General features: G+C 34.7%; 4 protein-coding genes across 6 annotated transcripts; 3 read left to right on the top strand and 1 right to left on the bottom strand.

Moving 5' to 3' along the window:
• Positions 1-313: 313 nt before the first annotated feature.
• Positions 314-1,097, top strand: LOC110182685 (galactose-specific lectin nattectin-like). The gene has a single exon (XM_020950777.2). It carries the CDS (start codon positions 333-335, stop codon positions 1,038-1,040), a length of 708 nt encoding a protein of 235 aa, XP_020806436.2. The 5' UTR covers positions 314-332; the 3' UTR covers positions 1,041-1,097.
• Positions 1,098-1,673: 576 nt separating this feature from the next.
• LOC110182689 (farnesol dehydrogenase) lies at positions 1,674-2,851 on the top strand. Its single transcript, XM_020950782.2, has 2 exons — positions 1,674-2,416; positions 2,474-2,851. Exons 1-2 carry the CDS (start codon positions 1,703-1,705, stop codon positions 2,513-2,515), a joined length of 756 nt encoding a protein of 251 aa, XP_020806441.1. The 5' UTR covers positions 1,674-1,702; the 3' UTR covers positions 2,516-2,851.
• A 9,135-nt stretch (positions 2,852-11,986) lies between these two features.
• Positions 11,987-13,505, bottom strand: LOC110182684 (beta-1,3-galactosyltransferase 5-like). 3 transcript variants are annotated; one of them, XM_086832602.1, is made up of 2 exons: positions 12,810-13,505; positions 12,549-12,741 (listed from the first exon to the last, which is right to left on the bottom strand). In XM_086832602.1, the coding sequence occupies exons 1-2, from the start codon at positions 13,467-13,469 to the stop codon at positions 12,679-12,681; spliced, it is 723 nt and encodes a 240-aa protein (XP_086688728.1). In that variant the 5' UTR covers positions 13,470-13,505; the 3' UTR covers positions 12,549-12,678. The 3 variants fall into 3 exon arrangements, with proteins under 3 accessions (XP_020806435.2, XP_086688728.1, XP_086688730.1); XM_086832604.1 differs by having other exon boundaries at positions 12,620-12,760; XM_020950776.2 differs by having other exon boundaries at positions 11,987-13,505.
• Positions 13,506-17,336: 3,831 nt separating this feature from the next.
• LOC110182686 (uncharacterized) lies at positions 17,337-18,352 on the top strand. The gene has a single exon (XM_020950779.2). It carries the CDS (start codon positions 17,453-17,455, stop codon positions 18,242-18,244), a length of 792 nt encoding a protein of 263 aa, XP_020806438.1. The 5' UTR covers positions 17,337-17,452; the 3' UTR covers positions 18,245-18,352.
• Positions 18,353-19,662: the final 1,310 nt, after the last annotated feature.

Below are 19,662 nucleotides of genomic sequence, written 5' to 3'. Positions count from 1 at the left end.
ATCAATTGGGCGGAAGACTGGTTATTTATTAATTGTTTGTATATGGACTATTTTCAAGGCATTCCAATGAGAACCTTTCGTATGAATCTTAATCTTTATGTGAATTCTTCTTCCCAGAAGTTGTTATCAAAGGATGCATTTCCAAGTAGAAAATGTTAATCACTTCATTGTCTTTACTTGATGCGATTATATTATGTACAAAGTACACGGGCAGTGTTCTTTTTCTGTAAAAAGATGTTTCTTATCAGTTTAATAAAATAAACAGTACCGGGTTGGCCTATAAATACAGCGCTTTCAAGGCATAAATAATCAGTAATTACAAGAACTCGGAAATGTTCAGAAACACAGCAATAATCCTTTTCATCGCTCTTTTTGCACATGATGCTTGTGGATCCATGAGGAGACCCCCCGGTGGCTCAGATGACAAAAAACTAGAGGAACCTCCTTTTTTTATCACACCGGCGGAGGAGTTGAAGATAATTGAAGACCAGCTCTTGGCTTTACAGAAAGTATTGCATATGGTGGTCCGAACGTCCTTCAAAGAGAAAGTGTTCTGGACGGAAGCTGATCTGAATGTTCTAAAGAATGTCATCGAGGAGAAAATTCAAAAGTTGGAACATCAGCAGAATCTGATCTTGGAGCAGAACGATCATTCTCCGGAGAAGTGGTTTGTTCCAGATAATTTCAAGAGGATCGGTTCGAGGCTTTTTTACATTTCCACCAAGGTAAATGTGGATTGGTTTTCCGCCAAAGCCGCCTGTCGAAAGATGGGCGGCCAACTAGCCACCATCAGGAACAACGAGGAGCTAAATCTTATTGAACGTAAATTGAAACATGATGTTGGCTACTGGCTGGATCTCAACGATTTGGATAAGGAGGGGGAGTTCGTTACATCCTCAGGCAAGCCAGCATCCTTTTTGAACTGGAGAAAAAGACAACCCGACAACCACAACAATAATGAACATTGTGTGCAATTAATTAACGATTATTTTTACGATTCTCCATGCAGTACTAAGCATCGCTTTATTTGTGAAGCTTAAAATAATTTTTAAATTTGTTATTCCCTAAATAAAAAAACATTTACTAACAAAAAACTATGGTCTTAAGCATTTGTGATATTTAAAAGCGATTTACAAAATTAAATGGAGAAGTGAATGGGTTTTGAAAGAAAAGTTGTGATAATATTATAAATCTGCCCTTAAATTTAAAAAATAAATATTTGTTATACAGTATATTTACTTATGGTAAATATTTTCAGTGTATTCAAAGGCCTATGACCGCAGCAAGCCCCATATTTGACCGTTAGCGATTAACCTTAATACTCTAGCTACACTGGGAAAAAAGAGGAATATTATGTATATTTATTTAAAAGAGAAATTGAATAAAAGAAATATAGATAAAAAACTAAAGTAATTGTAATCAATAAAAACAGTTTGTTTAGGTATGAAATCTACAGTTTGTACTTATTATTGCAATAATACTTTTAAGTATCATTATTCTGGGTATTCTTTTATTGGATTTTAAGTCAGCATAGAAATTTCTATATTATCTTTACGAATTTCTATATTTTAAGACTCCACTAATTTATTTTTAAACATTTTCATTTAGTTTTTTTCCAAGTGAAGAAGCCCTTCATTTGCTTTTGAGGGTTTCTATATACATACCAAGTTTCCACATTTCATTCATTCATTCATCAGATGCAATGGAGCGCTGGCACAACAAATTGGCGGTGGTTACTGGTGCCAGTGGTGGCATAGGAGCTGCCTGTGCCCGGGCCATGATCGGAGCAGGATTACGGGTTGTGGGCCTCGCTCGACGGGAGGCAAAACTCAAGGAACTTAAGGACAGCCTGCCGTCGCATCTGCAGGCTAACTTTATACCACGACGATGTGATGTCTCCAAGGAGGAGCAGGTGATCAGCTCTTTTGACTGGATCGAACGGGAGCTGGAGGGTCCGGATGTTCTGCTGAACAATGCTGGCATTACACGTGAAACGGAACTAGTTACTCCGGGTAATACACAAAAACTCCGAGAGGTCCTGGACACGAATGTGATGGGTGTGATCTGGTGCACAAGGGAGGCCTTTAATAACATGAAGAAAAGGGGCAACGAGGGTCATGTACTCATCATCAACAGCATCGCTGGACATCAGGTGCTGAACTTTATAGATGTCCTGCCTTCGTTTAATATCTATCCGGCTACAAAATTCGCCATCACGGCCATTACGGAGACATATCGGCAAGAGTTCCAGTTGCATACGAAAAATATTCGAGTGACCGGAATATGTCCTGGAGCAGTCAATACCAATATCTTTCCCGAGGAGATTCACTTTTATGTGAAGGACATGGCACGTTTGGATCCCGCAAATATTGCCGATGCTGTGATGTATGCCTTGAGGACGCCACCTCATGTTCAGGTGGGTAAAGGTGGAATCATTTGAAAAGTACTTCTAATATAACAAAATTGTTTTCAGGTTCATGAGATCACCATCAAACCTATGGGAGAAATGTTTTAATAAAAAAAGGAACGAGTTTTTCTTGATTATTAAACCTTTTTAAATAGTATTTATTTATATTTCTTTCTAATGAGTTTTGATATGAAAATGTAACAGTTTTCAGAAACGATTTAATATTGAATTTACTAGAGCTTCTCTAAAGTAAAATTTAATTTAAATTGAAATTCGACAAAAGCAAGTCTTATACTCTCAAATATTAAATTTATACTATTATTATATTCTTATAACATTTACTTTATAGCTTTGGCAAGCTCAAGTTTTTATGAATACCAAGTTTGAAAATAAAAAAGGCACTCTACTTTCACCTATGAATATGGAACCACAAGAAGTTAAAAACATCATTTGACTTGAAACTTTTTCCTTATCGCTAACAAAACAAATTTACTATAAGTTAAAAATTTAGCAGGATAAGGATGCATCCTATGCCCTAGTCCTGGATCTTTTTTCTTGAGATCTCTCTTCTTCGCAATCTCTCAAATTCGTATATATGTATGTAATTATTTTTAATTTTGGCGCAACTCTTGAAATATGTTTACCTCATAAATTCGCAACTTGAAGTATTTTTCATCAGGTATGTAAGTAGCAGCTGATTGCCGACACGCAAGCACGCACGCACTTTAAATGCCATTAATCAATCAGAATTAATCAATCGGCACATGCAATTACACCCACACACACTCACACACACACACACACACATAATTTACCGTTGCACTGGCCACTGGGATGGTGTGAAAAATTGAAATTCTGATTGCAACTGGAAGAAAGAAAGAGGTAAACGCGGCGAGAAGGAGGAGGACAGGTGAGATTTTATTTACCTGAAGTTTTGATTAATGTTGCCTCACGCCCCAATTGTCTTTACCGCTGATGTATTTATTGAGCGGTGCTTGTATTTATGGCGTTTTTTTTACCTCCTACTGCTAATAACAATGTTTGAGTCAACATGTTGCAACTTGCAATCCACTTCCGTTGTGATATCCTAGGAATTTTTGTGGGGTATGATGTGTTCTATGTTTAATTTAATTTAATATAACCCTTACGGTTTTATGGCTCGATTTTATAGGTGTAGGTAGGGTAAGAGTTAAAGGAAACCTATCTAATGTTTTACTTCCTGTTCTTTTTAATGTTTATAAAAAAGGAAATTGTAGTTTCCTTAGGTATTTAATTATTCATTTTTTATATGTTCTTCAATTCAAGGGTATCAAGAACTTCGTGATCCTTTCACCCCCTTTTAAAATGCAATGTTGCCAAGGTCTGCTCAATGCTGTTCTAATTACGATTCGATATATTTTTTTGTTGGCTTTTCGTCGTCCGAATTGAAACAATTAAATCCGCATTAGAGTCAGAAACCGACTATAGATGTTGAAATACCGAAACTCGGTGCGATTGGCCTGGTCTGGTCTTAATTAAATCACTTCGATCCGTTCGTTTCCCATGCTCATTTGCAATTTGTTGGAATTAGAATGGAGATCTGAGCGACGACCAACTGCCACCGCTTGATTAGCATTTTGCAAATTAATTTCTCATTAGCAACAATTTCAAATGCATACGCAATGAGTGCGTAATGGCCGACTTATTTTCATTTTCATTTCCTCTCCCTCTCCTGGAAAATTGTGTTGTGTGGATAGGAGTAGGCCTTGGGAGGGGGATACCAGTAATGGAGCCCAGACCTGGTCAAGTTTTATCAGTTAGCCGGGGCTGTAGGGTTTTGCTAAATCAATGCAATTAATGTCACTTCCTCTGCATTTAATGTCTATGTTTTCAGTAATCGTCGTTGGCGCCATTAGGCCTCGATATCTGCCTGGGTTTCTGGACTCCTGGACCGGTTTGGCACTTCCACGGATATAAAATGTACACTGGGGAAAAAATATACAAGATTTTTAAAGGCTTTCTTGGAAATAAATTTATCTGTAAGTTATTTTAATGCTTAATATTAGTTCGATTATTTTTCATATATTAAAATAAATTTATTTATAAATTTCTTCAATTAAGGGTGACTTTTGATTTAAGAAAAACTTCATTTTCAATTTTGGATTATGTATTCCTCGGGTAGAATCCTTATTCAAAAACTATATATTATTTATTTAGTTAATATTTTAATATTCATTATAAAATTTAATATTTGGTATGTCAAAGAAACTTATTTACAATATCAAAGCTACATATATTTCTCTTACTGTATTTCAAGGGGACAACAGGTCTTTATATATATAACATATATACATATATATATAATCTGGTCTTCTGCCTTGCTCATGTTAATGATGGTCAGGACTGTGTGTGGAGGCTTTTGTTTTGGTTGGGGAATGTCTTGAATTGATAGGAGCGAAGATGAGTTGGCCATTTCAAGTATCTGGCCAGGATTCAGAGTAAGTTGGTTAAGGAGATGTGACAAATGGTTAATGACATTAATCAGAGGTACTTACTATACATAATGAAAGTATTTTAAGTCTTTTACTATACTTAAACCAAGAACAGAGTATATAAAATTGGCTTATTAAATTACTCTACATTATGATATATAATTTTTAATATTTAGTATAGAAACTCATATAAAAGGAGCCAAATGTTCTCCTATTTGCTGGTTTATAAAGAATTAAAATTAAGTTATAAACACTATCGTGATCATGTTTCATGATTTCACCCCGTTAGCTCAATCTTAGTTCGATTCAATGTTCGAATACAACCCACTTTGGTTCCCATTCATGTTCGTGTTTTATCGATTCTCATGCAATATCTGGTCACGCCATCTTAATGCCACATTTACTTGTTGCTCCGTTTGATACCCTTACAGGGTATTATAATTTCAGTCAGAAGTTTGAAACGCAGTGAGTCAGTCATCTCCGACCATATAAAGTATATATATTCTTGTCTGTCTGTCCGTCCATCTGTTCGTTTCTTCGAAAACTAGTTCCTTTATATCTCAATAAATCTTTGCAGTTAGTCTTCTATATATACTCTCACTATTATATAAATCTGAACAGACCAGATCGGACGATTTATCATCTAGCTGACATAAGAATAATCGGAAAATTTTAGAAAAAAAGGATAACTTTTACAGTTTTTAACATATTTTTATCTTATTTTATTCAAAGCTATCTTTTATTATTATAGAAAATCGTTTTTAGTTTTTTGAAAATCGGAATACTATAAAACTGCAAGAGAAACGTTTGTTAAATGTAGAGGATTAGTATGTATTTTTAACATTAATTAACATTAAGTAACTGTGATCAGTAAGTATCTATGAACAGTAAGTAACAATAATCAGTTACTAAAGTATCTGAAAATATCAGAAAGTTTTTAAGTATGCATATAGGACCATGGCAATAGGAAAATAAATTGGAATATAAAGGCTATACCTAGGTCTGATACCACCAATAGCTTCTTCATACATAATATAAATGTCATGGTTAAGACTTACCGCAGTAGAGGACACGTCATTGTTTACTTCCTTACAGTGTAGCGACCAATATTGGGTGACTCCATCCAAAGTGAGCTTCTTCCTGGTCATCCAGATGTATTGCATTGCCCACGTCATAGTTTTGGGATCGAAAGGTAATCACTATCACTTGAGATGTTAACACTAGGTACCCCTAGGACAGACTGAATCGCGCGCGGCCTTAGCGCCTCTATTTATAGTCCCCGAGGAAAGAGAGGAGCAGAGAAAGTGAGTGTGAGTGGGCGGGAGAGGAGCTGCCTCTAGAGATTAACATAGAGCGACTAACATAGCGAGAGAGGGGGAGCGACAGAGAGGAGCAGCGCGCTATTTAGTTTAACTACAATCGATAAGTAACTATGAGCATTATGTTACTCTGATCAGTAAGTATCTATGACCAGTAAGTAACTATGATCTGTAAGTATCTATGACCAGCAAGTATGTATTATCAGTTACTAATTTTGAACACTAATACACAATGACTTGCAACTTTTGTAACACAACACATTTCTGAAACTTGGCCGGCAGCAGTCACTTCGTTCTGGGGATGTTAGAACCAGTTGGGAATCATATGCACTGATGTGCGAGATTTGTTTTGGAACAAATTTAAGAGCAAGCTATAAAATTATGGAGTTATTTTTCTATATAACTTTACTAGTATACATGTAAGTCGAAGCATGGCGAATCGGTAGACTATATACATATATACATATATATAACTGTGATATGAACGATCGGAAAATTTTAAGAAAAACAAATCATAACTTTTCCAGTTTTCAACAGATTTTCATCAAATTTGATATTTATTATATATTAATCTAGAATTTTGTGTAAAATTTTATAAAAATCGGACTACTATATCATATAGTTGCTATACAAACGATCGTTAAAAATAGAGGAAAATAGGGTTAATGAATGCAGGCATTTCATTATTGTTTTTTAACATAAATATATATAATTAATATTGTATTAACTCTAGTGATCGAATTTCGGTCTGCAAGGGTATACAATCTTCGGCTTTCCGAAGCTGGCTTCCTTTCTTGTTTTTTATTGCCTTATTAGACATTTTTGGTCAAGTTTTTGCGGTCAATTTCTGGTTGATTCGATTATCTCATGTCTATATTTGGTTGAGCATGAGTTTGCTTGAATTTCCTGGTTAATCTCCAGTTAGCATGACCTTAAAGCAATTAGTTTTAGTTGTTCTTCAGCCCCGAAAATTGAACCTTTTGGCTGCATCCTTTGCTCCTTTGGCAAGCAATTGATTTACGCTTTGCTACGCAAATTGGAAGGAAGAGAGAGAGAGAGAGAGTAAAAGGAGGAGCCAGGACAAACCATTAGCAAAGGACACCAAATACAAACACACAAATTGGCACACATTTTGCATAGGACTTTGAGGACACTTTTTGGTTCTCCCCATTTGCCGTTGATAGCTTTCCCGTTCTTGAAAGTTTTACAGATGATGACAAAATAATAGAAACTTAAAGCCAAATATAATTCAATATTTTAGCTTTTAATGATTAATTTATTTATATAATTTAAAGAAGTACAATAAATACAGTATTGAATTGAATTCTAAGAAGTTACTTTTGTATTTTATGCATAGTTTAGTAACTACTCTTTCCAAGTTTTATAAATTATTATATTATGTAAATGCTTTAAAGTTTATAAAATTATTTTAAACATTACTCCCAACCTGTTGCATCTGATAAATCGTAGTAATTTTATATTAAACCCATCTGTACTGCTTCCTTAACCCTTTCTGTGGATGTGAATGTGCATCTCAATAATGTCCTTGACAGCTACCAAAGACTTTTGTCAATATCACTGCCAAACTGTGAGCCATGGACCTGAGTTGAAGTTTGAACTGAAAGGACATAGAAGGTGGTAAATAGAAAAGGGGGAAATAGAAGAAAATACAGGTTCGAAAAGGTGAACACACAAAGAGCAGCAGGAGCATCAAAGGAGCTTTTAATTAATCAAGAGGCAATCCACTTTAGCGTTGGAAAACTTTGGCCAATATGCCAATACCAATTGGAGTAAGTCAACTTACCATTCCCTCATAGCTTTTGGCTTCATCCTGTCTCTCCTTCGTTTCCCCTTTCTCTCTCTTTGGGTTAGTACCTCTCTTTCTTTGTGCTTTGAAGCCGGCTTTCTGTTGGTTATAACCCCCTACCTGGCTTAAATCGTTTTCCCCTTGCTATTTTTCCATATCTGCCCAACACATGCATTTATCGATTGGTTATATTTTCTCTTCCCTAACCTCCTTTTCCGGTTTTACATTGGCTTACTTAAGTAGCTTGCTTTCATTTGATGATGACACTTGGTTTATTCTATTTCTTTGACAGCTGAATAGCATTTAATGTATTATTTACAACATTAATTATTAATAATGTTTTAGTTTTCTAATAATAATAGCTTTTTGATTAAAAACTTATTTCACATATTAAATTATCAGAATTAGGTTTGTTTTTCTTCAACATTGTTCATTGTAATTAATCTTATCTATGAACCAATCATGAAAAAGTCTTAAAAAATCCACAAAAGTTAAGTAAACGATTAAAAGTAGACATAAAGTCATGTAACGAATTAGCCAAAAGATTTGTTAGCCAAGTAACCCAGAAATCCCAAAGGAATCAGTTGCATTTGTTAAGGATATGGCAACTCACAAAAAAAGTTAAATTTTTCAGTGCCTGTATAAACATAATTTCCAAGGGTCTCCAACACCCAACCGCCGAAAACAAAGTCTTTAAAAATTAAACACGCGTCACAAAAAAACCGCTTAAAAAGTTCCACCCGAAATAAAACAAAGAGAAGGAAATTATACACGCGAGAGGCGGGCGAAAAGTGAGCTCGTTTTAATTTTTATTTACATGGCATAAAATGAAAATCACCCAAGAGCACAAGGGCTAAGCATTTTAAGAGCGTTTAAAAAGGCAAACGTTAAGATGCGAAAAGTGTGTGTGTGTGTGTGGGGTTGAGGCGGCACGTGGGTAAATATTTTTACTTAATTAGGCCACACGAACACCAAAAAAAAAGCGCGAAAAAGAGCCTCAAAATTTGCTTAAAAGCGCGTGAAAAAGCAAAAGTACATTTTCTAAAATAAACAAACTCATTTAATTACATTTAAGCGACATACGAGAGTCCTTTTTCCTTAGAAAGCGACATGACAAATGCTTTAAAAGAGATAAAAGAATAAAGCCAGGGGGAAAATGTCCTCCATTACCCTTTAAATTTTTCATTTCGTTCCGATGCAGTTATATATTTTTAATTTCATCAATTCGATTAACAACAAAAAGTCAACCCAAACACACACTGGCACACACACAAAGGGAAGGGAATCAAAAGAGAGCAAAATGCAATCATGTCGAAAATATTTGCATATGGCAATACCCTCGAAACTCTGCCCTGCCGGTCCTTTTGCCGACCGGAAACGGAAGTAAACAATGGCCAGGAACCAGTCACAAAAAGCCAAAGGGAAAAAGTGCCCCCCTTCCTTCGTCGATTTCCCTCCTCATCCCACAAAAAACAGCCAAAAGCGTTCCAATAAAAATGCACCGTACAATATCTCCAAAAAGCTTCAAAAAAGGAGAAAAAACATCAACCGGCAAAGAAATAAGTCAAGCCAGAAAGGAAGAAGGGCCCGCCATTGATGAAAAATCGAAAATGGATGCTCGTTTTTGGGTTGCCCATCCATTGTTGTTGCTTCGCTCAGAGAACGGAACGGAACGGAACTCAAAAAGGGCAAAGAAAAAATAAAAATCGAATGAAAAAGCTGAAAACAAAAAAAAGGAAAAACGGTTCTCACATACGGAAAATGGCTAACTACATGGAACAAGGCGGTACTGAAAATAATATGATGACTGAAGGCAAGAAAAGCGGCATTGTTCCTGTCAAACAAAAAATAAAATAAAAAGGAAAATTAAAAAAAAAAAAAAAATGCTGGAAAGGAAAGAAATTTTGAGAAGCCGAAAATTATATACCCTTGCTCTTTGCAATTAAAATCGTCAATCGATCCTAAGTAACCTTATTTGCATTCTTTGAATAGAGATTTTTAGATATTTTTTTTCAACAAACCAAAGTTTAAAAAACTAATAACAGATCCAAAAAGACTTTATTTTAATTAGGAAAGCTTTCCCAGTTTTTATTAGGTTAATAAATCTGCAAACTCAATTTAAAAATTGTATCCCTATCTTATTTTGAAAATTTTAAAAAATTTGAAAGCTTTGTTTTTCTGCGGAGATGCCCAGATCGACTTTGCTGTTAATAATAATAAATATAAATTTATATATATTTATAGGCTCGGAAATAATTTTTTCCTAGTGTTACAAGCTTTTGACTAAAACTATAATACCCTGTAAGGGTATAAAAAAGGAGAACCCAAGGGAAGGGGTGATTGTGCTTTTATTTTTCATGGCCCGGAAAATATGTGCCACTCCTTGTTGATCGATGGCAAGCGAAAACTGAGATACGGCAAATATATTAAACGAAAAGCGGATTTTTGTAAAAATAAACCAAGACAATGGAAATACGTAAATCTATTTTACAAGAAAACAAAAGAAAGCAATAAATAAAGCAATTTTTATGCTTTGAAAAATATTTAAAAATAAAATTTTTAGAACTTCATATTATATTTTCTTGGTTTTATTTATTATCTTTTATATTTGCTAAATATATTTCACTCAAAATAAGTAACACTTTTGAACATTCCATAAGGAAGTCTAATCAATAAAGCAAGGAGTTTTGTCTTTGTCTTAGCAAAGTTGATCCAAAGGTGGGTTTATCTTTAATTTTTGGCACCATATAAGTGATAAAACGCTATAAAGAAACATACACTTAGTAATATCCAAAAGCTAACAGCTAAAAATTTAATTAAAAATGAAAATCGCAATGTCATTGTTTACGTGACAATCATTTAATTATTTAAATATAATATATTTTTTATATCAGTTATTTCAGAGAACTTTTAGAATTGATATTGCTTGCATTATTTCCTTTGTTGTTATAAATTTTAATAAAAATAACTAAGAATTAAATTAATCTCCTTCATCAAATACTTATTAATTTAATATAATGAGAAAGAGTTCTATAATACTTATAAATTATTTATTCAGTAAATGATTCTCCTTTTATAAGTACATATTTATAAATGAATTATCCAGTAAATGAGTATCCTCCTTTAATTATTTATACATTAATTACATATTTAATGATTCTGCTGCCTTATTGCTTTTACTATTAATGAATGTATTATGTATTTCTCTACTTAAAAAAAATCTTTCTTTCATGATGAGTCACTCAAAAATGTTAAATATAATAATTAATGGCTGTGAAGTATTACAACATGTCGCTTGTCTTGCTGAAGAAAATTAAAAGAGTAATTCGTATATTGAAGTGACAATAATTTGCATATATGCAACACCAGATTGTGCATATATTTTGACACTTTGGCCTGCAGCTGTTTTGGCCAGAGAATGGCGGGTTCGAAAAAAAGACATAGATACAGAATCAGATACGAACTGAGAGATACGGAGTGCTTATGCCCTGGACAATATTTACCCAACCAGCTACCGTCAAAAGATAAATACTGGCCGATAAGCGTCTCGGCTTCGTTTTCATTTTGCAATTCAAATTGCCAACCTCAATGGAAACTTCAGTGAGGCGATGCAAAACTGCGAACAAGATATGGCCAATGAGATAAGACGCGAATCACAAATTGAGCTTAATGTCATGGCTTGACAACGAAACTTTAGAAATTATTGCCTGGGTATTATTAAATAATTAAATGAAAAACTATTGATTTTTAAGAGGTAACTGTAGGTTTTCTTTTCATTCATTAAATAAACATTATCTTGAAGTACTTTTAAGAACATAGTTTACTATAATAGACGCTTTGTTTGATTAGATTATCATCAATAAGTATATTTACATTTTTATATGAAATACCCTTAGTTAGCTTAAGATTTTAATTATCATTTAATTATATTTATAAGTTCGCACTAGGTAATATAAGATTCTTTCTAGCACAAAACTGAATCAAAATCTAACCAGTTTCTAAATAATTTAAGTCTTTAATAGGTTTTAAAAGGCTGTATGTATGATGAGATTTTAATCCAAAACACACCAGTTGATGCTGACAGAAGGGTAAAATTGATATGTACTCCTCACTTGGCCAAGTTCATAGCCCCCCAAAATATGAAGTTGAGTGTCCGTTTGGCTTATGGACATCACTATTCCGTCCTATTTTGCTCCATTGTTGGCCAAAAACAGCTGCCTGAAACGCATCCATCAAAAGGCGAGCCCGGCAACTGGTCCAGAAAAAAACAATGGATGGGAACATCAGTCAAGTAGATGTAAGGGACTCCACGAACTGATGAGGTAAACAATGTCAAAAGCCAGTTGCCAAGGGCCCTTTGTTGTGATTTATATTGATGAGGGCCGAAGGAAATTGAACGCACTTGACTTGCAATGAATTGGAGCTGGTAGATTGAGGAAGGCCCTGGGGCCCATGGCTCTTGAATCCGATTACTGGCCGCCGGCGAACAGAGTCCACAGAGTTCTCATCTCCTCGGCTTCGATTTTATGCCAGGAAACCAGGAAATCCATTGCTGACACTGGAATTTCGCCACTCAGCAGCTTCTTTTTCGTCTTTCCGGGATACAGGACAAAGGGCTTGAGGTCAGTGATCGTGATATTTGCACGCTTCGACATTATTCCCGTGATGTAAACGTCATCCAATCGAAAGTAGGGTGATTTTTGAACCTCTTCGTACAGTTTCCTGGCCACATCCGGGCTATAAATTACCGTGAAGCCTGGACAAAAGTCAGGATAATGACTATCGGGATATTCGTCTAAACTTACGTGCCATTTGGATTTAAGGGATCGTATCACTAGAGGATTTGGATTCAGTGAACAAAACAATACATTGTCTCTTTGTTGTACAATATAATCCAAGATTGTATTGGTGGCTTTCACAGGCTCTACTAAATTATCCCAGAGTATCTTGGTATTCACAAATATATCGTCATCGATTTTCATTAGCAACTTGGCATGGTTACAGTGCGAATTAAACCACTTGAGTACCATCACATGCTTGTAGGTAATATTCACATAAGTGTCTATAAAGTTACCCTGAAGTAGATCCCCGTAGAGAGAGTGTTCCTCAACCAGTGATGTTAGCATCGAATCATTTTGAACGGCTCCCAGAGCAAATATCAACCGCAGAGGAGAATCTTGTAAGGAATTAAAGCCACCCCAGGTTTCCCTTATCACGGAACGCTTTTCAAAGTGATTCGGTGCCGAGTGGATCAGGATTAATCCTTGGGTTTGCAATCCGCAAGATGGTTGTTCTATGGTATATGTGAAGTTAGTAAAGTCCATTAAGTGTTCCACGTTCGTAAAGTTTTCATCCTTCAAGATAGTTTTCTCTTCAAATTCCGTTTCACTGGGAGTTACGAGATAGATAATAAGGAGCACTTTTAGCAAAATAATGAAAACGATTACGGATCGTATGGCGGCCATTATTTCCGAAATATTTTTACGATCCGCACTAGACGGTATCCCATTGACAACTGTATGCGGAGTTCCTCAAATCAATTGGCCTTACTTCTCAAATATATGTATTTACTGATAAGGCACTGTGACAAGTTTCGATTAATTGGTAGTATGCTGATAATGCCTATATGACACTTGCTTAATGTTTAAATATTGAAGGGAAGGCATATAAATCTTAGAGTAATTAATTTAAATTAAAATAAATTTTGTTCACCATTATTCTATATTTAATTTATTTAAGAATCTTTATTCTGTATTTTAATGTTATATTTTCTGCTGGTGTCATACACTTACGCTTTTTAAAGAGGGGCCAAAATGTTGTTATCATTTTACTTGAATTGATAGATAAGCCCATGATAATGATACTGGGATTTACTAATTGAAGAGGTCTGGGAAAAATAAATGTATTAAAAAAGGGAGATAATTTTATAGCTAAAATATCTTGGGAAGTCTGTCATCAGATATTTCTTGAAACATTTTATTAATTAAATTTGGTAGTTGGTTTAAAATGGGTTTCATTATCTCTTTTAAGGTCAGATTACTCAGATTTTAAAATAATAGCTCAATTATGAATATGGCACGGTAGAGAAAACTTTAAAGCTGATATAACAGGAATATGTAGTTTACCTATTATTTATATATTGTACAACCAATATGTCAATTGCTTATAATTAATTAATTATAAAATATATACAAATATTTGCCATATTTTAGCCTCTTCAGGTAAATAAACTTTAAGGCTGATCTATCTTTGAGTTCCTCTTTCGATATTTAAATATCCTCGAGTGATTTCCTTCATCACACTGACAACTTTCCATTTCGTTTTTAGAAAGTAAGCTGAACGTCTGGTTTTTTACTTATTTTTGCATGGCCTTTCGCCTGCAAATTAAATGAACGTTACGTCAATTTCTGTGCAACTAAAGTTTTCATTTTCATTTTACCTTACTTATGTTATACCCTTGCAGGGTATTTTAACTTTAATCAGTAGTTTGCAACGCAGTAAATCATTTCCAACCATATAAAGGATGTATATTCTTGATCTGAATCAACATCAGAGTCGATCTGGCCATATCCGTTTCTACGTTAAATAGTTTGTTTGAATAAAACTCTTCAGTTTATAATCTCACATGTATACCCATAAGTCATAACGGGCCGGATCGAAGAACTATATAGCTATATATCGCTGTCAGAGGAAGGATCGAAAAATTTTAGAAAACAAATAATATCGTTTCTAGTTTTTAATATCGTTTTAATTTTGTTTTGATGTAAAGCTGTTTTGTATTATTTTATAACTTCGGTTTTCATTTTATTAAAATCGGACGACTATATTATATAGCTGTCATTGATTCGATCCTAAATAAAAATGCAAAACTCTGAGTATAATTTCACCAAATCTCTGACTCTCTGTCGTCCCTCTCCCTCTGCCTCTTTCTCTTTCACTCTCTATGAGTATCTCTATAGAGATACCTCTTTCTAGTGGTATCGCTTGCTCTCTCTCTCTCTCTCACTTACTCTGTTCTCTTTGCTCGGAGACTATAAATACCAGGCGCAGCCGCCGCTCGCGCCTCATTCTGTACGTGGCCTTCACCGAGTTAACATCTCAAGTGATAGTGGAAATGATAGTGATAGTGATAACCATGCGACCCCAAATATATAACCTGACCAATACAATATGGATAATTGCTTCGATAACACTATAAAAAGCCTTTTTGGAGTTACCAAATATATAAATTTACACTGGAAGGAATTAACAGGAGGAAAAGGGTAAGTGCTATAACTATGACTTGCATCTTTGACTTAATTATGATCAATTTCACATTCCAACCCATGATCCAAGTGTATACACACTTCGGCTTCTTAAAGTTATCTTTCTTTGTTGCTGTTATTTTCCGATTTTTTCTTTTGTTACATCCCGGCATCATCGGAATTGGCTTTTTTCCCGCCTGTTGAGCATAATTTGCATGGCCATGCAAATTGTTGAGGATTTTCATTTAATTGATGGCAATTGCAACATTGTTGCAGACTGCACACAATGCGTGCACGCTTTTATACAATATTATGGCAATTAATGCATTTACTTTCCTCTTTTAATCCATCTGCATTTCATATATATTTTAATATTTATTAAAGTGACAGGAATTTGTGGGCTGAATAAAAGGGAAAGGGAAAAAATGTACAATTGAAAATGTACTGTAGTAAAACCAACTATTATAATGTTAAAATTAATGAAATTTATAGACTTAATTTTTTTATTGGGTGTTTTGGACAACAAAATAAACAATGGGAAACATAAATACCCATCATAATGGCATAAAAACATTGAATTTTAAATGCAGCTAAAGGTCTGCTAACCTTATAAGGTTTATGTGCTCAATTTCCGCATTGTATTTAAGTGGCTTAAATAAAAAATATTCATGTGGGCGACTGACAATGGTAAAAGGCATCGATCGAAATGTAAAGTTACCAATTTGTTTCTCTTACTCCAAATATTTAAATTAACTCAATTTGTCAGATCGTGAGCTGCTGTGACTTGGCCTTGACCATTAAAAGTGGGAATCATAATGAAGACTGACTCATCGAGATGCAAGGGGGCCTTTGACACCTACAACGCCCCTCACAGCTACCCGATTTTCCATATGGTTTCTTTTCTGAAACCAGTTTTGCGTTAATCGATCGCCCTTGAAGAATCTGTTGCTACTTCTGTTGAGTTTTTCTGCCTCGATTCACAAGATGCACAACAAGTTTAGGTTTTGTTTTTTGTTCGTATTCCTCACATTTGTTTTTTTTTTCTGATTTTTATTATGCATATTCGACTTTAATTGGGCTTGTCTGAGTACCGGGGGCAACCTTTGCTGGCCTGTAATTTGTACCTGCCGAAGACCTTATCAATTTATCAAAAAAACGCGGTCCCCCATTCGTCTTGCATCTCATTAAGGGCCCGTGATTATTTCAGGCCTGACAGCAAGATGTCAAAATATTGTGACATGATGTACGTACATCTTTATAAGGCGAGTGTGGGAATGGTGATGGCACTTTAATTAGGGTACTTGTAATTTTTATGAGCCTAAAAAGGCAGTAATTTATTATGAAGGTTGACTCAGGTATGTGTTTTTGGTTTTCAATCATATTTAGCACAAAACCTTGTTTTCTGAAAGAGAAACATTTATTAATACTAAAAATCATTAAATATATTTTAAAATAAAGACTTTTTTGACCACAAAAAACTCAAATATAATCCATTAAATTGTTAGTTTTGTTGCAAATAAAAGTCAATGAAAGCCATTTTCATTTAAACTGATAAATGTACAGAAACAAGAGGCATTAGAAAAGAAAGCTCAATAAGGAAATAGATTGCCATTAAATTCTATGTGCTGCCATTGGCCATTTATCAGAATCAATTTGACCCACTTATGGCCACATTTTCCATTTCATTGAGCCAATTTTTGCAGGCCATAACGACACAGCTAAGCTGCAAGCGACTTTGACTTCACCTTCCCCACAAAAATGGTAAAACTTCAAACACATTTATATCGGCCGCACTTATCGCATTTCATTGCGAATTTCCTTTAATTGCTGCTAATTCTTTTTTGCCATTGCCTAAAAGGCGAAACAAAAAATACTCACAAAAATCTCTGCTGCCGAGTGGCAACAATTGGCCAATTGGCAATCTTCATTAGGCTTATCTTTTGCACTCAGTTCATGCGGCCTTTCGGTTTTCCACGCTGATTTGAGCAAGTTTTTCACATAGTTTTTATAGTTTGCTGGCTGGTCCAGCGATTTCCGCATACTTTTGTTTGATTTTTAAGTGTACTAAGTGCTCTGGGTGTAGTTTGTTTGTATAGCAAGCGAAAGGTTGATATTACGACAGTTCTCTTTTAAGTTTAAAATATTCCAGCAACTACTTACAAACAAATCAATCAATCTCAAAATTCAACGCATTAGAAAATACAATGGCCAATGAAGTTTTAGGTGGTGATGTTTATGCCCATTTACTTCGTCGTCTTCAGTACCATTATCCAATTGATGGAAGCCACAAGAAATGGGTGAAGCCACAAATAATGATCTTATTTGCCAGCGGAGATATAAACAAGGCTCTGGAGATCATTATCAAGGATCTGAAGCATCCAATAGGAAGTGGTCAGGTGGTGTGTTTCCTGGTGGAAGAATGCATCCGAGATGAAGTGATCAAAAAGCTGCGAGAAGGCTTAGAACCCATGGATGAGCGCATACAAAAACATCCGAGTTATCTAAGATCAGTAAAGATTATCGATCGCCTGAAATGTCAAACTGTTCACATGGAGGAATTCGATGAGGAAGATACGAAAAAGCGATGTGGTCGCAGGATAAAAGGATCACCAATAGTTGTCTTGGACTTTCCCCAATACTATTTCGGAGATACACCCACTGCTGTGATCACAATGAGTACCTTTCGAACCCTCAGCGAAGCAGTGGCACTTTATAAACGAGAAAAGATGGACTTTGATGCTACCTCTGTGTGGTCAGGGAAGTTGGCCCAGTGCTTTGATTTGGTTACCAGAATTCCGGAAGCTGGAAACTGGACATTCAACAGCAGTAGTCACAACATTAGGAAACCCACGAAAACCAATACTGTGGTTTTTGTTGAAAAAAACATTCACTACGAGTTTCATGAAATTGGTGGCAAGATGAATACCATTGCATTTCCTGTTGTGCCTGTGCTGCAGGCCATTGATCCATCGGAGGATATATTTCAATTTCATTGATCTGGCTAATCTATACAGATGTAATATTATCAAATTTCTAATGGAAAATAGATTTTTGGATAAGCCACATACAAAGAATAAGTACATATATAAAATCTTTAAAAGTAATTCATGGTACATTTTCTATTCTTGACTGTAAAAGTTCTTGGGGGTTTTTTTTGAGCCATCTATATGCATTTCCTTGATTTTTGCGGCAGCTTTGCGCTATTTGTCCAGCTTCCCCTCATCTCCAATCGAATCTTTATGCAAATACCGAGAGCTGTAAGCCAAGCGACTGACAATAAGCGAACAGCTGCCTTGGCACACACACATGGCCAAGTGGTTTTGGCCAACAACCAAGTAGCTGCAATGTTTGCCCACAGTCTTGGTTTGTCTGCTTTTCGATGCTTGTCTTGGCCAAAATTGTCACGTTTTGGTCAGTGGGCTAAAATGTTTGCCAGCTGTTGCAAATGCATTTGCCAGCAGGTCAAATATGCACCAAATTTCAGTAAATTTGACAATATTAAACAATGGGTAGATGGTTGAGGATATATTGATTGAGAAATCTACTATAATGGTATATATTTGCCAAATAATCTTGCTGATTTTTTGATGAAACTGTGGGAATTCATTTAGTTGAAAGTAACAATTTAAGATAATGTTCTATCATGAAAAATAATCACACAAGTTTTAAAAATATCCTAAATGAAAAAATATTTGTTTCTTAAATAAAAATCAATAGTATTTCAATAGGGTTATGCTTCAATTAAACATAGCTTTTTAAGCAAACCTTTAAAGATATAATAACTTTAAAAGTTTGCTTAAAAATCTATGCAAATAAATTGTGCTTAATATCCAACAAGAAATCAACTTAAAATAACACTTTAAGCAAGTCACTTTAAATGCCAGCTTTAAATTACAAATAATCAAATAATTTAATCAATAAAACAAATGCTCGCAAATATGCTCTTTCAATTAATATTCAAAGCCAATCGCCCGCAAAACATTTAATATTTATGCCCAAAATTATTTCCCGCTTCGGGTGCAATGACATGTAAATATTTGATAGCCAATATTATGCAATAAATGCAAATATTTAACAAATGCAAATGCTTTGTCATACTTCAATACGAGTGTCAAATGGAAAATCCATACCTATCTCAATTGAAAAGTAATTAAAATATTTTTTACTCAAATGGCTGTGAGGGAAATTCAATAGGACAGAACCTAGCAGGCACTTAAATTTACACGTCATAATCAAAATAAAAGCAAAATGCAATTATAAATAAATAAATGCGATTTGGCATTTTAAAACCGCAAAAAGGATTTAACTGACAAAACAAATTTAATAAATGCTTGCATTTAATGCCATGTTGAAATGTGTTAATAAAAGAGATTTGGTGGAAGGAAAAAAACTACAACAAACACATGCATTGGCA

Source organism: Drosophila serrata, unplaced genomic scaffold, assembly GCF_035046125.1.
Source record: "Drosophila serrata isolate PLE 108 unplaced genomic scaffold, ASM3504612v1 contig_249, whole genome shotgun sequence".
Lineage (NCBI taxonomy): Eukaryota > Metazoa > Arthropoda > Insecta > Diptera > Drosophilidae > Drosophila > Drosophila serrata.
The sequence above is the reverse complement of the archived record's forward strand: the minus strand, read 5'-3'. Positions and strand labels throughout refer to the sequence as shown.